This window comes from Macaca mulatta, chromosome 20 (assembly GCF_049350105.2).
Source record: "Macaca mulatta isolate MMU2019108-1 chromosome 20, T2T-MMU8v2.0, whole genome shotgun sequence".
Taxonomy (NCBI): Eukaryota; Metazoa; Chordata; class Mammalia; order Primates; family Cercopithecidae; genus Macaca; species Macaca mulatta.
In genome coordinates this window covers 83,290,572-83,304,852 of record NC_133425.1, presented here as the reverse complement: position 1 = coordinate 83,304,852, position 14,281 = coordinate 83,290,572, and the positions used below count along the sequence as shown (strand labels likewise).

Below are 14,281 nucleotides of genomic sequence, written 5' to 3'. Positions count from 1 at the left end.
GACTCCTGCACTCCAGCCTGGGCAACAGAGCAAGACTCGGTCTCAAAAAAAAAAAAAGGATTGTGTTTTGTGCTTTGAAGGACAAAGTGGAAAAGGCATGGGTTTTGGTTTTGGTGTCAAACCTGGATTTGAATCCTGGTTCCCACTGGCATACCTCAGAGACTGCTGGCAATCTGCTTAACCTCTCCCTGGAAATCAAAATACAACAGAAAACCACAAAGGCCGATTGACTCTTATACTCTTCCCTCTCAAAGGGAAAAAAAAACTCATCTCTCTTGTAATTTCAAGGCTAGAAAATCACCATGAAACTCTTGCAATGTGACCCAGTGGGAAGGTTTTCCTCGTGCCTCGGCTTCCCCACCTCTCCCTCTCATTCACAGCACTGTGGGCCACCATAGAATAAGACCTGATTGTTAGCAACAAAGTGTTTTTTTGTTTTGTTTTTGAGATAGAGTCTCACTCTATCGCCCAGGCTGGAGTGCATTGGTGCGATCTCGGCTCACTGCAACCTCCACCTCCCGGGTTCAAGCGATTCTCCTGCCTCAGCCTCCCAAGTAGCTTGGATTACAGGCAACCACCACCACACCCGGCTAATTTTTTGTATTTTTAGTAGAGATGAGGTTTTACCATGTTGGCCAGGCTGGTTTCGAACACCTGACCTCAAGTGATATGCCTGCCTTGGCCTCCCAAAGTGCTAGAATTACAGGTGTGAACCACTTTGCCTGGCCTAACAAAGTGATTTTGTGTGCTTATTGTGGGAAGGACTCTTTCTGTGTCATTAAAAAAATTGAGATGTAATTCATCTGTGCATATTTAAGCAGACTAGAAGACTCGCTCATAATGGTAGAATTCTAAAACTAGGTGTGACTCCGAGGTTGCTCCAGACCAACACTGAGATTTTGAGTGAAGAGGGGCAGTGAGCAACTCTGTGGCTTGGTCCACCACTTGCCTAGCCCCTGACGGGACCAGAGCCGAATCCATTTTCCATTTTCCAGTTTACACCTTGGTGCCTCCAACTATGAGTACTTTTTTTTTTTTTTTTTTTTTGAGACTGAGTCTCACTCTGTTGTCCAGGCTGGAGTGCAGTGGCGCAATCTCAACTCACTGCAACCTCCACCTCCCAGGTTCAAGCGATTCTCCTGCCTCAGCCTCCTGAGTAGCTAGGATTGCAGGCACCCACCACCACGCCCAGCTAATTTTTGTATTTTTAGTAGAGACGGGGGTTCACCATGTTGGCCAGGCTGGTCTCAAACTCCTGACCTCAAGTGATCCGCCCGCCTCGACTTCCCAAAATGCTGGGATTACAGGTGTGAGCCACCACGTCCAGCCCAACTATACATACTTTTGGTGTCGGGAAACCACCAGGAGTCAGCAGTGTCAAGTTCCCCAAGGCATTCATCACACGCTCAGTGCTTTCCTGGCTTTTGCCGCAGTGGGAGGTGACATGAGCAAGGTGGGTGACACGAAGCTCCTCCACAGCTATGGGAGGCACTCGGACCACCCCGAATTCGTGACCAGCGCTCTAGCTCTGCCAGTGCCTTCCAGCCTTGCCCAGCCATCCCGGGAGCATACTGTGCTCCTTTCAATGAAGACAACGTGTGGAACAGGTACCACATTTGTAGCAGTTGTTGATGGAAATCTGTTAGTGACAAAGGGCTTAGACACAGGAGAAGCCACCCACATCAGAACCCCCCGGGGAGCTCATTAAAAGGCAGACTCCCAGCACTACCCGGACCTGAGGACAGCAGCCATGACTCTGCAGGGCAGAGCCTGAGGCCTCGGTGAGTGATGCTCATGGCTGAGTCCCTCATGTCAGGCAAACCAAGCTCCTGGGAAGCCACACCTGGCACTGTGCCATGGAGAAGGGCACCCCGAGGCCTGCAGGTGGAGAGCGCTGACTCCAAGGTCAGTGTTTAGGGTGACTTAGGAAGGAAGGAGTGTTTCAATAAAAGCTGGCCCTGTGGTGGGCCTAGATTAAGCAGGGACTGCGAGAGATCAGGACTGATGCTATAGCTCAGGGTCTGCTTATTTAAAAACCTTCTCACGCAGGTGCAGTGGTCACACCTGTAATCCCGGTACTTTGGGAGGCAGAGGCAGGTGGATCACCTGAGGTCAGGAGTTCGAGACCAGCCTGGCTAACATGGTGAAACCCCATCTCTACTTAAAATGCAAAAATTAGCTGGGCATGGTGCCACATGCCTATAATCCCAGCTACTTGGGAGGCTGGGGCAGGAGAATCGCTGGAACCTGGAGGTAGAGGTTGCAGTGAGCCGAGATTGTGCCATTGTACTCCAACCTGGGCAATAGAGTGAGATTCTGTCTCAAAATAAAATAAAATAAAACAAAACAAAAACCTTGCTCACTGTGTGTTATTTTACAACATTATTTGGTGATAGGATTTAAGCTGCTTTTAAAAAATATTTGGAAGACATCTTTTTTTTTTTTTTTTTTTTTTTTTTTTTTTTTTTTTTAATTGAAGTCTGGAAATCTTATAGGACAGGCAGGCATCTCAGAAACATTCTTTACCGATTTCTGTCTGCAACGAGTTGAGGCCCCCACCACCACCCAGTGGCAGCACTGGGACCCTGCCCTCATTCGGCATTTACTGTGAACCTCTGGGGCAGGCGCTGGGCTGGTGGTGGGGCAGAGTGAATGGGACAGACACAGCCCACCCTTCACAGAGCCCACCTTGGCTTGTCACGTCAACCATATAGCAACCCCTTGTGAGTGAGCTTATACAACCCTAACATAGACAATGCCTCAGGTAACACCACAGCTCAACAAACAGACAAAATGACACACACGTCTTGCTGCCTTTATTTCCAGGAATTAGTGGTGGGCCCTTGGAAAACCACTACAGACTGAAGCAATTTCACTTCCACTGGGGAGCAGTGAACGAGGCGGGCTCGGAGCACACAGTGGACGGCCATGCGTACCCCGCCGAGGTTTGTAGATGTGGCCTAACGGCACGTATCTATACACTTTCTATGTCTCTGGCTGTATGGTGGGGGGTGAACAAGCCATGCCCGCTGCTCAGATGTAAAGGATCTCCTGGGACCTGGGACTGTCAATGCTCAAACCAGAACAGTCGGCCACCCCACCCATTTACTCACACCGTGCTCTTATGAAGAAGGCACTGTACGCACTCTGATTCAACGCAAGAAGAGACTGAGGTTCTGAATGGTTATGGAACTTGCCAAAGTCAGACAGCTGGGATTCAAGGTCAGAGCCTGAGCTCTTTGCCGTGCTTCACTCAGCTGTGTGCTTGCAGCTATAGGGACTAGCAGATCCACAAGGCCCTCTGCTGAGAAGCTGAGCATCTTTGCATATCTTTGCAGTAGAGATCATCTTCTTTTGTTTGTTTGTTTTTTGTTTTTTGTGTTTTTTTTGAAACAGGATTCACTCTGTCACCCAGGCTGGAGTGCATTGGTGCCATCTTGGCTCACCACAACTTCCGTCTCCCAGGCTCAAGCCATTCTCCTGCCTCAGCCTCCCGAGTAGCTGGGATTACAGGTGCGTGCCACCAGGCCCTGCTAGTTTTTGTATTTTTAGCAGAGATGGGGTTTCGCCATGTTGGCCAGGCTGGTCTCAAACTCCTGACCTCAAGTGATCCACCTGCCTCAGCCTCCCAAGGTGCTGGGATAACAGGCGTGAGCCACTGCACTGGCCGAGATCATCTTCTTAAAGCAGTCTTATTTTCAGCATTCCAAAGTGGGAATCAGTAGAGAAAATGAGTGTGGGTCAATATTGGGAATTGGTTTTTGTAATTTTTCTGGGTGATAAAAACCACCATTTTGGTGATGCCTTATAGATTTCCCCAAATATTTTATTATGAAATTTTTGCAACATACAAAAAAATGAAAAGAAATGAACGAGAAGAATCCACGCGTTTGACGTCTCAGTCCTGTGATGATCATTTTTGCCATATTCACTTTATCACACCTCTGCTCACCCACCCACCTGACTTTTTGATGCTTTTTCAAGTTGAGGACTCTTTCTGTTTTTTGAACTTGTTGTTATGAAAGTAACACTGCAATTAATATGAAACTAGAGTCCACCCAAACCAGAAAATGAAAATTGCTTTTAACTGCACACCCAGAGGTGACCTTGGGACGTTTTTTAAATAGGGAGTGATATCTATTGTCATAATTATACACATATTTATATATAGTTCCAAGAACGAGTGCAACAATGGCTTCTGTGTGTTTCTCTTCGTTTAACAACATGCCTTTTATTTTAGTATGTCTATCTGCAACTTTGTTTTTGATGAACAGATATTTTATTTATTTATTTATTTATTTATTTTTGAAACTGAGTCTCACTCTGTCGCCCAGGCTGGAGTACGGTGGTGCGATCTCGGCTCACTACAACCTGTGCCACCCAGGTTCAAGTGATTTTCCTCCCTCAGCTTCCCGAGTAGCTGGGATCACAGGCGCCTGCCACCGTGCCTGGCTAATTTTTGTAGTTTTAGTAGAGATGGGGTTTCACCATCTTGGCCAGGCTGGCCTTGAACTCCTGACCTCATGATCCACCTGCCTCGGCCTCCCAAAGTGCTGGAATTACAGGTGTGAACCACCACACCTGGCCGATGAACAGATATTTTAAAGGAGAAAGGTTGTTGCAATGTATTCCTAGAGAAAGGAGACCAGTGAGCTTGGGACCCCAGGGACCTCCCTGACTCGGGCTGAGCAAGGGCTGGGGGCCCCCATCCTGGCTGAGTGTCTGGCCCATGCTGCAGTGTGTGGTTTCCTGGGGGTGGAAGGGGGAGGGGGGAAGTGGGGGTCTACGGTGGGGCCTCAGGTGTGGCATTCCAGGTGAGCCACAGGTGGCAGGAAGAGCCCACACCCACCTTCACTGGCCCAGATGCATCTGGAAGCACGTGAACCTGCTGGCATCGAGGTGCTGTGTGGTTCTCACTGGCCCCAATGCCCTCCACGGGGCCCCTGGTCCCAGAGTCCCAGCAGTGTGGGGAATGGTGGACAAGAAGCCCAACGGCTTGCTGTGCCCCATCCTGGTGGACTTGGGGCTTGGAGCACCCATTATAAAAGGCTGCCCCACATCCCCTGTGCTTATAAGGAAACATGGACAGGTGCCCAGGCCCCTTCTAGGCAAGACCACGGTCTCACCACAGGAACGCCCAGCTGGGGAACCGGACCCAGATCACAGTTCTGCCTCTTGCTTGCCAGCAATTCAGAAAGCCCCTTCCACAGCCTGTGCTGACCCCGATTTAAATCCCTGTCACCTGGCCAATTTGGACACAGAGACTGGAACACGATTCCAGATCCATGTTTCCACCACAGGAAAACCAAAGGCGGAGTGTCAAATGCAGACATGGATGAGGGTCAAGGTCAAGTGCCTTGACATCAGGAAGATGCAATATTTGGGACATATTTACACTACAAAGTTATTCACTGCTTATCTGAAATTCAAACTTAACTGGAGGCCTCTGGTTTTGTTTTTTTGTTTTCCAAGATGGAGTCTCACTCTGTTGCCCAGGCTGGAGTGCAGTGGCGTCATCTCGGCTCACTGCAACCTCCGCCCCTCAGGTCAAGTGATTCTCCTACCTCAGCACCCTGAGTAGCTGGTATTACAGGCACCTACCACCATGCCCAGCTAATCTTTGTTTTTGTTTTGTTTTGTTTTGTTTTGAGATGGAGTCTCGCTCTGTCGCCCAGGCTGGAGTGCAGTGGCGTGATCTCGGCTCACTGCAAGCTCCGCCTCCCAGGTTCATGCCATTCTCCTGCCTCAGCCTCCCAAGTAACTGGGACTACAGGCATCCGCCCCCGTGCCTAGCTCTCTACATATATTATTTTAGTATATGTATTGTATTTTTAGTAGAAACGGGGTTTCACCGTGTTAGCCAGGATGGTCTCAATCTCCTGACCTTGTGATCTGCCCACCTTGGCCTCCCAAAGTGCTGGGATTACAGGTGTGAGCCACCGTGCCTGGCCTAATCTTTATATTTTTAGTGGAGACGGGGTTTCACCATGTTGGCCAGGCTGGTCTCGAACTCCTGACCTCGTAATTCTCCCACCTCGGCCTCCCAAAGTGCTGGGATTACAGGCGTGAGCCACCGCGCCCGGCCCTTTCATTATGATTAAGTGGACACATAGGGCAGCCATTTAGAAAGGGAAGTGACTGCCTTCTTGCTGATCGATTTAAGTTCTCTTTCCACTGTGTTTCAGCTGCATTTAGTTCACTGGAATTCTGTGAAATACCAAAATTACCAGGAAGCTGTCGTGGGAGAGAATGGGTTGGCCGTGATAGGTGTGTTTTTAAAGGTAATCGCTTGCTATGGTGTAGTTCTCCTAATGAAAAAAGTGGTGATCCATCATTAGGATTGCTTTTTTTTTTTGAGACAGAATCTCGCTGTGTCACACAGGCTGGAGTGTAGTGGCACAGTCTCGGCTCATTACAACCTCCACCTCCTGGATTCAAGTGATTCTCCTGCCTCAGCCTCCCCAGTAGCTGGGACTATAGGAGTGTGCCACCACACCCAGCTAATTTTTGTATTTTCAATAGAGACAGGGTTTCACCATATTGGGCAGGCTGGTCTCAAACTCCTGACCTTAGATGATCTGCCTACCTCGACCTCCCAAAGTGCTAGGATCACAGGCGTGAGCCACCATGCCTGGCCAAGGATTGCTTTTAAATTGTGGTGTATTTACAGTGGATTGAGCTTCCCTCCCATCCACTGCCTTTTCAGCTAACACCTCTTGTGTCTGCCATGCAGCTCGGGGCCCATCATCAGACGCTGCAGAGGCTGGTGGACATCTTGCCGGAAATAAAACATAAGGTAAGCTGCATATTTGAAATCAGCAGGCCAGGCGCCGTGGCTCACGCCTGTAATCCCAACACTTTGGGAGGCTGAGACCGGTGGATCACCTGAGGTCGGGAGTTTGAAACCAACCTGACCAACATGGAGAAACCCCGTCTCCACTAAAAATACAAAATTAGCCGGGCGTGGTGGCGCATGCCTGCAATCCCAGCTACTCAGGAGGCTGAGGTAGCAGAATCGTTTGAACCTGGAGGTGGAGGTTGCAGTGAGCTGAGATCGTGCCATTGCACTCCAGCCTGGGTAACAAGAGTGAAACCCCGTCTCAAAAAAAAAAAAAAAGAAAGAAAGAAATCAGCATCATGTGACAAGCAACATTGTTTAGTGCAGCGATTCATTTACAAGGAAAAAGAAACAACGCAATGGAAAGAGCCGCGCCGAGGGGCCGTGGTTCCAGTTCTGGAAACGTGATTCCACGGGGCTGACGCTCGTGTGTCCACAGCTGGCTCTCTCTGACTTCAAATGCATCATCACTGCTCTGGGACCCTGTTTCCTTCTTCATAAAATAAGGGTGTTGGGCTCGATAGAAGTTCCCAAAATTCAGCCATGCAGGCAGGATCCTGAAAATGTTTGACATATCTGCCTGCCAATGGGACTACTCTCTACTGAATATTTTTCTTTCTTTCTTTCTTTCTTTCTTTCTTTCTTTTTTTGAGGAGTCTCCCTCTGTCACCCAGGCTGGAGTGCAGTGGTGCGAGCTCGGCTGACTGCAACCTCTGCCTCCCGGTTTCAAGCAATTCTCCTGTCTCAGCCTCGCACGTAGCTGGGACTACAGATGCGTGCCACCACACCCGACTAATTTTTGTATTTTTTAGTAGAGATGGGGTTTCACCATGTTGGCCAGGCTGGTCTCAAACTGCTGACCTCAGGTAATCCACCTGCCTCGGCCTCCCAAAGTGCTGGGATTACAGGCATGAACCACTGTGCCCAGCCTATCTATTTAATATTTTTCTTTCTTTCTTTCTTCCTTTCTTTTTTTTTCTTTTTTCTTTTGAGATGGAATCTTACTCTGTCACCCAGGCTGGAGTGCAGTGGCATGATCTCGGCTCACTGCAACCTCCACCTCCTGGGTTCAAGCAGTTCTCTGCCTCAGCCTCCCGAGTAGCTGGGATTACAGGTGCCCACCATCACATCCAGCTAATTTTTGTATTTTGAGTAGAGACGGGGTTTCACCATTTTGGCCAGGCTGGTCTTGAACTCCTGACCTCATGATCCACCCACCTCGGCCTCCCAAAGTGCTGGGATTACAGGTATGAGCCGCCGCGTCCAATCTAATATTTTTCTTTAAATTGATTAGCTCGAAAAATTTTTAGCTTTGTTCTGGGTGATGATATTCACTAATGATAAAATTTGTTTTAAAACATATTGAAACAAATCCCTAAGTAATAACATACGAATGTTGACCCGTGTACCACCCAGCACTCTCTTTGGGAAGGAACTTAAAACAGTCCCTATCCGACCCCAAGCCCAAGGGCAGAGAGAAACCTGCCCAAACCACAGCTCTCCGTCCATCTCTCCATACGCTTCCCTGCATCCAGCATAGCTCGAAAAGATGGCTGGGACAAGAGTGTTGCGTTTCTCCAAGATCAGCTGAGAAAAGGCTTTGAGGGAGAAGGGGACATTCCAAAGAAATGTAGTTTATTTATTCAGCAGCAAACAAAAGAATTCCAGGGCGGAAGGAGTCAACGCAAGCCTCAGATGTGCGGACGGATGAGGCTTCAACCTGTGTTAACAATGGTGCGGGCTGGTCCAATTGGAGATGGGGCCAGCCCTTCCTCGCGGTTCAAGGAGCCTTTTGATCTGTGCGTGGCCTTCGCCTTGATGCTGGCTTTGGGGCGGCCTCCTGGGACTGGGACAAGATCACCCCCTGCCGCCCCATCTGCCTGCTCAGGAACTCCACAAGGCCACAGCTCTGAGAGCTCTGACGCCCCATCCTCTTCCTCTGCGCGGCTCCACAGCCAGAGGAAACCTGGGGAGGGGATGTTTTCCCCGCCAGCAGCCACCTCCCACTCCAGGTGGTCCCACCTCTTGATGGGAAAGAAAAGAGTTGGCTGTGAAGGACCCTTTACCCAAGGGCTGTGTTCCTCCCGGGGAAGGTTCTGGAGCATTTCTTCCCCATGGGGTAAGTCAGAATTTTTTAGGCAAACCGCAGGGGAGGAATGATGCCAGGGACAGGGGAGGAAGTGCCATTGGGGACTCAGCTCTGGTCCTGATGCTGATCTCTGGGCTCATCTCCTCAGCTGAAAATAAAGAGTTAGACTGTTTGTTTTATTTTATTTTTTTAGACTGAGTCTCTCTCTGTCGCCTAGGCTAGAGTGCAATGGCGCAATCTCGGCTCACTGAAACCTGTGCCTTCCAGGTTCAAGCGATTCTCCTGCCTCAATCTCCTGAGTAGCTGGAAGTACCAGTGCCCACCACTATGCCTGCCTAATTTTTGTATTTTTAGTAGAGACGGGGTGTCACCATGTTGGACAGGCTGGTCTTGAACTCCTGACCTCAAGTGAGTTGCCTGCCTTGGCCTCCCGAATTGCTGGGATTACAGGCGTGAACCACCGCACCTGGCCGAGTTAGACCCTTGATAAATTAAAAGACCTTAAGAGGCTGGGTGCCCTGGCTCACGCCTGTAATCCCAACGCTTTGGGAGGCCAAGGCAGGCAAACCACCTTAGGTCAGGAGTTCCAGAGCAGCCTGGCCAACTTGGTGAAAGCCCATCTCTACTAAAAATACAAAAATTAGCCAGACATGGTGGCGGGTGCCTGTAATCTCAGCTACTTGGGAGGCGGAGGCAGGAGAATTGCTTGAATCTGGGAGGTGGAGGTTGCAGTGAGCCGAGATTGTGCCACTACACTCCAGGCTGAGTGACACAGCAAGACTCGTCTCAAAAAAAAAAGACCTTAGGAGGTAAAAGGACCAGCCTTGGGGGAAAGAGTCTGTGCTTCATGGGCCAGGGAGTGGGAAGAGACTTGAACAACCCTCTAGTCTAGAGGCTCCTAGCCTAGGACTTCTGGGGGCCTCTCCCATAGCACAGTGTACCAGAGAGCCCTACAGTTGGACTCCCGGGTCCAGAGCCCTGATCCACCACTGCTGAGCTATGCACCTCTGAGCCTCAGCTTCCTACCTGTGAAATGGAGATATTAAACATCCACAGTAGCCCGGGCGTGGTGGCTCACAGCTGTAATACCAGCACTTAGGGAGGCCGAGGTGGGCAGATCACCTGAGGTCAGGAGTTCAAGACCAGCCTGGCCAACATGGCAAAACCCCATCTCTGCTAAAAATACAAAAATTAGCTGGGCATGGTGGCACATGCCTGTAATCTCAGCTACTCAGGAGGCTGAGGCAGGATAATTGCTTGAACCCGGGAGACGGAGGTTGCAGTGAGCCGAGATGGCACCACTACACTCCAGCCTGGGCGACAGCTCGAGAATCCGTCTCAAAAAAAAAAAAATCCACACTAGAGACGCATTCTTACAATGTAATAGAATAAGGATCATGTCTGGTTCTTGGTTAAACGTGCAGTTGAGTTCAAGGCCCAGCTGTGGCCAGCCCTCACACACATACATCTGCTGTGGAATACACAGGCTGCTGCTGCCCGTCACGAAACGAAAATCCACCAGCCCAATCACTGAGGTTAAAATCGCTTTTTGTTGCTACGGGTGCTTTCAGTCAGCTGATTCCCAGAGAAAGCTATCACCTTTTGGGAGTCCATGAAACTTTAGAATGATGGCCTTGTGATGGAAAATGCTAGAAGTGTGGTTGAATCTAACTCCTTATTGGAGGGCAGTGCAGGGCAGGACAGGGCTGTGGTGGCCTCAGGCTCAAGGGCAGATGGCCTTGGCTTCAAATCCCAGCTCTGCCACTCACCCACAAGAACTCAGCAGTCCTCACCCAGGGACGGGCTCACTGCAGCTTCTGGGCTGCTTTCCTGGTTTCCTGCAGTTAAGGAACAAACTGTCCTGAACTAGGGCAGGAAAGACCAGAGTCACGTAGTCCCCATCATCTCTTCTGGTTCCAGGCTGGTCTGGGCCCTGCTGTGGGACTGACTCAGCAGGGACCCTCCAGGAATCCCTGCCACGGTTGCTCCTGGGGACCCAGCTGGCTTCTACGCAGTGCTCAGGGCTCCAAGGGTGCATTTCCAGAGAGAGTCAGATGGACACGATGTCCTTTTCTGTCCCGGCTTCCAGAGTCACAAAGCACTGCTCCTGCGGCGTCCTGTTCGCCACTCCTGCCAGAGGCACCTGCCCAGGCTCAGGGCAAGGGGATATCACCCCACACCTTGGTGGGAGGGGTTCAAAGAAACGACAGCCCTCCACACAAATTATCACACTGAATCTTCCAATCACTCCGTGGGGCAGGGCCTGTGATTCATCTCTGTTCCGCACACAGGGAAACCAAAGCTCAGAGAGGAAAAGAAGGCCTTGCCCCGGGCACACAGCTGGCAGGTGAAGAGCCCGTTTTTAAACCCAGGAAGTGGGTTCATGCAGCCTGAACTCCCAACCGTCCCAGCACCCCCCTCCCACATTCAGTCAGAACTCAGGCTGAGCTCCAGCCCCTGCTGTGCATCTCTGAGCTTTTCAGCAGCTTAGAGGGAAACACGGGCGGAGTCTGTAACCAAAACCACAGCAGGCACTGCCGGGAAGCCCGGACCCCCCCACTCCCAGCGCCATCCCGTCTGCACAGGCCCCTACCAGTGCCGACCTGTCATTGTGCACACAGCTCGCAGCGTGCAGGCACAGCCCCGGTGTGGCCACGGTGACCCTAGGCACACAATCCCAGAATGGAGACCTCGAGGCTTCACCTTTGACCCTCTCTCCGTAGCCAGAAGTTTTGGCCAACACTGCCCACAGAGGGTCCCCACCCTCCATGCCTGGACAAGCTGCAAGCTCCTCAGGCTGCTGGGGAACCCCTCGTCCCTGCCTTCGCAAGAGTCAGGGCTACAGGGGAATTGGCTGCCTTGTGGAGCCGGAAACAGCCCACCAGGTCCAGGGGATCCAGGGAATGGCTCTATGCCCTTGTGGAGGCTCTTTCAGCTTTGGCAGCAGCAGGGGCAGCACCTACTGAGCCCCATGCCCGTGTGGCAGGGACTGACGGAAGCCCGTTACAGCCACCATGCGCCCATCATACACCTGGGGAAACTGAGGCTCCAAGAGGACAGGGCAAGGGTGGAGTTACGCTGGGTGGGGCTTGACACTCATAAGATGTGGGGTCCTGTCTAAGAGAAAGAAGACAAAACAAGGAATAGGGCGGGCGCGGTGGCTCATGCCTATAATCCCAGCACTTTGGGAGGCTGAGTCAGGCAGGTCACCTGAGGTCGGGAGTTTGAGACCAGCCTGACCAACACAGAGAAACCCCATCTCTACTAAAAATACAAAATTAGCCAGGCGTAGTGGCGTATGCCTGTGATCCCAGCTACTCGGGAGGCTAAGGCAGAAGAATCACTTGAACCCAGGAGGCAGAGGTTGTGGTGAGCCGAGATCATGCCATTGCACTCCATCCTGGGCAACAAAAGCGAAACCCCATCTCAAAAAAAAAAAAAAAAAAAGAGGCCAGGCGCGGTGGCTCAAGCCTGTAATCCCAGCACTTTGGGAGGCCGAGACGGGCGGATCACGAGGTCAGGAGATCGAGACCATCCTGGCTAACACGGTGAAACCCCGTCTCTACTAAAAATACAAGAAAATTAGCCGGGCGAGGTGGCGGGCGCCTGTAGTCCCAGCTACTCGGGAGGCTGAGGCAGGAGAATGGCGTGAACCCGGGAGGCGGAGCTTGCAGTGAGCCGAGATCGCGCCACTGCACTCCAGCCTGGGGCACAGAGCAAAACTCCGTCTCAAAAAAAAAAAAAAAAAAAAAAAAAGAAAGAAAGAAAAGAAAAGTGGAACAAGTCACCGACCCACTTCCACCAGCAAAGGCTGTGGTGCTTTCTACGGGTAGCTCGTCCATCCATGCTCAGATAATAGATGTGATGGTCTCAGGCTCATTGGTGTGCTCACCAGTGTCCCATTCTAGCCATCTGGGCTCACCGCACGCATAAAGGAAGGGCCCTGACTTGCTTTGGGGACCCGGGGGAGAGCAGCTTTCCGTAACCACATAGCAGCGCCAGCCCTCATGCATCTTAGAGACAGGACAGGAGCTCCTAGGGACGATGATGCAACACACAGACATCCTCTTCCCAGCCCAAGACTAGAAAGCTTAACTGGCAAGAAACCTGCACGCAGAGGAATGGCTGGGGCCTGCCGCTCCCCCGACTGATTCCTGCAGCCCTGGGGACGCAGGGAAGAGCCCGCACCTCGGAACGGGCCAGGCCTCAGTGGCCCTGACTGGCAACATGGCTTTGGGCAAGTTGTTTATATCTGTCTGTCTGTCTTTATCAGTAAACCAGAAATACTTCTCGAAGGGTTGTTCTGAAGATTTGAAGTAGTTGCTGAGAAAGTGACTGGCACATCTGTGCCCTGGGAGCGAGGACGTGTGGCGGGCAGGAGGAGACGGACATCTCAGGACACACCCACCTGATACCCATGTGCATAGACTGACGCCTCACTGCACACCCGCCTATTACCCATGTGCACAGACCATCTCACTGCACACCCGCCTGTTACCCATGTGCACAGACCATCTCACTACACACCCACCTGTTACCCATGTGCACAGACCGACGTGTCTCTGCACCCCACCTGTTACCCATGTGCACAGACCATCTCACTGCACACCCGCCTGTTATTCATGTGCATAGACCGACGAGTCACTGCACACCCACCTGTTACCCATGCGCATAGACTGGCATCTCACTGCACACCCACCTGTTACCCATGTGCACAAGTAGTGTGCTCCTTCGCAGCCCAGCTAGACCATGCAATGGGATGTCAACACAGCTAGACCGTGCAATGGGATGTTATTTGGCAGTCAGAAAGGACACAGCTCTAACTCACGCTGTGGTGTGGGTGAGCCTCAAAAGCACCATGCTAAGTGAGAGACGCAAGACACAAATGTTCCACATGTTACATGACTCAGTTCCTATGAAACCCACAGAGACAGAAGCAGCAGGGCGGGGGTGGGGACGAGAGCTAAAAAGTACCAAGCTTCCTCCTTGAGGTGTTGAAAATGTTCTAAAATTGACTTGGGATGGCTGCACAACCATGAATATACCCAAAACCATAGAACTGTACACTTCAATTTTTATGTACTTACTTTAAGAAAGGATCTCACTTTGTCATCTAGGCTAGAGTGCAGTGACATGATCACAGCTCACTGCAGCCTCGACCTCCTGGGCTCAAGCCATCCTCCCACCTCAGCCTCCTAGCTACCTGGGACCACAGGCATGCGCCACCACACCTGGCTAGTTTTTGTATTTTCTGTAGAGTCAGGGTCTTGTTATGTTGCTCAGGCTAGTCTCAAACTCCTGGCCTCAAGCAGTCCTCCCACCTCGGCCTCCCAAAGTGCTGGGATTACAGGCAT

The 14,281-nt window shown here is 51.2% G+C and overlaps 1 protein-coding gene across 7 annotated transcripts in view; it reads left to right on the top strand.

The window, feature by feature from the left end:
- Nucleotides 1-14,281, top strand: part of CA5A (carbonic anhydrase 5A) — a 65,845-nt gene that overhangs the window by 37,935 nt on the left and 13,629 nt on the right. For 4 of the 7 annotated variants that reach the window (XM_077986686.1, XM_077986687.1, XM_028841108.2 and 1 more), the window contains 3 exons: nucleotides 2,827-2,945; nucleotides 6,186-6,281; nucleotides 6,734-6,796. In XM_077986686.1, coding sequence (XP_077842812.1) covers nucleotides 2,827-2,945; nucleotides 6,186-6,281; nucleotides 6,734-6,796 — 278 coding nt within the window. Of the gene's footprint in view, nucleotides 1-2,826; nucleotides 2,946-6,185; nucleotides 6,282-6,733; nucleotides 6,797-13,002; nucleotides 13,243-14,281 lie in introns of those variants that run through there. The other 3 variants (XM_077986689.1, XM_015126764.3, XM_028841109.2) reach the window with 3 other exon arrangements.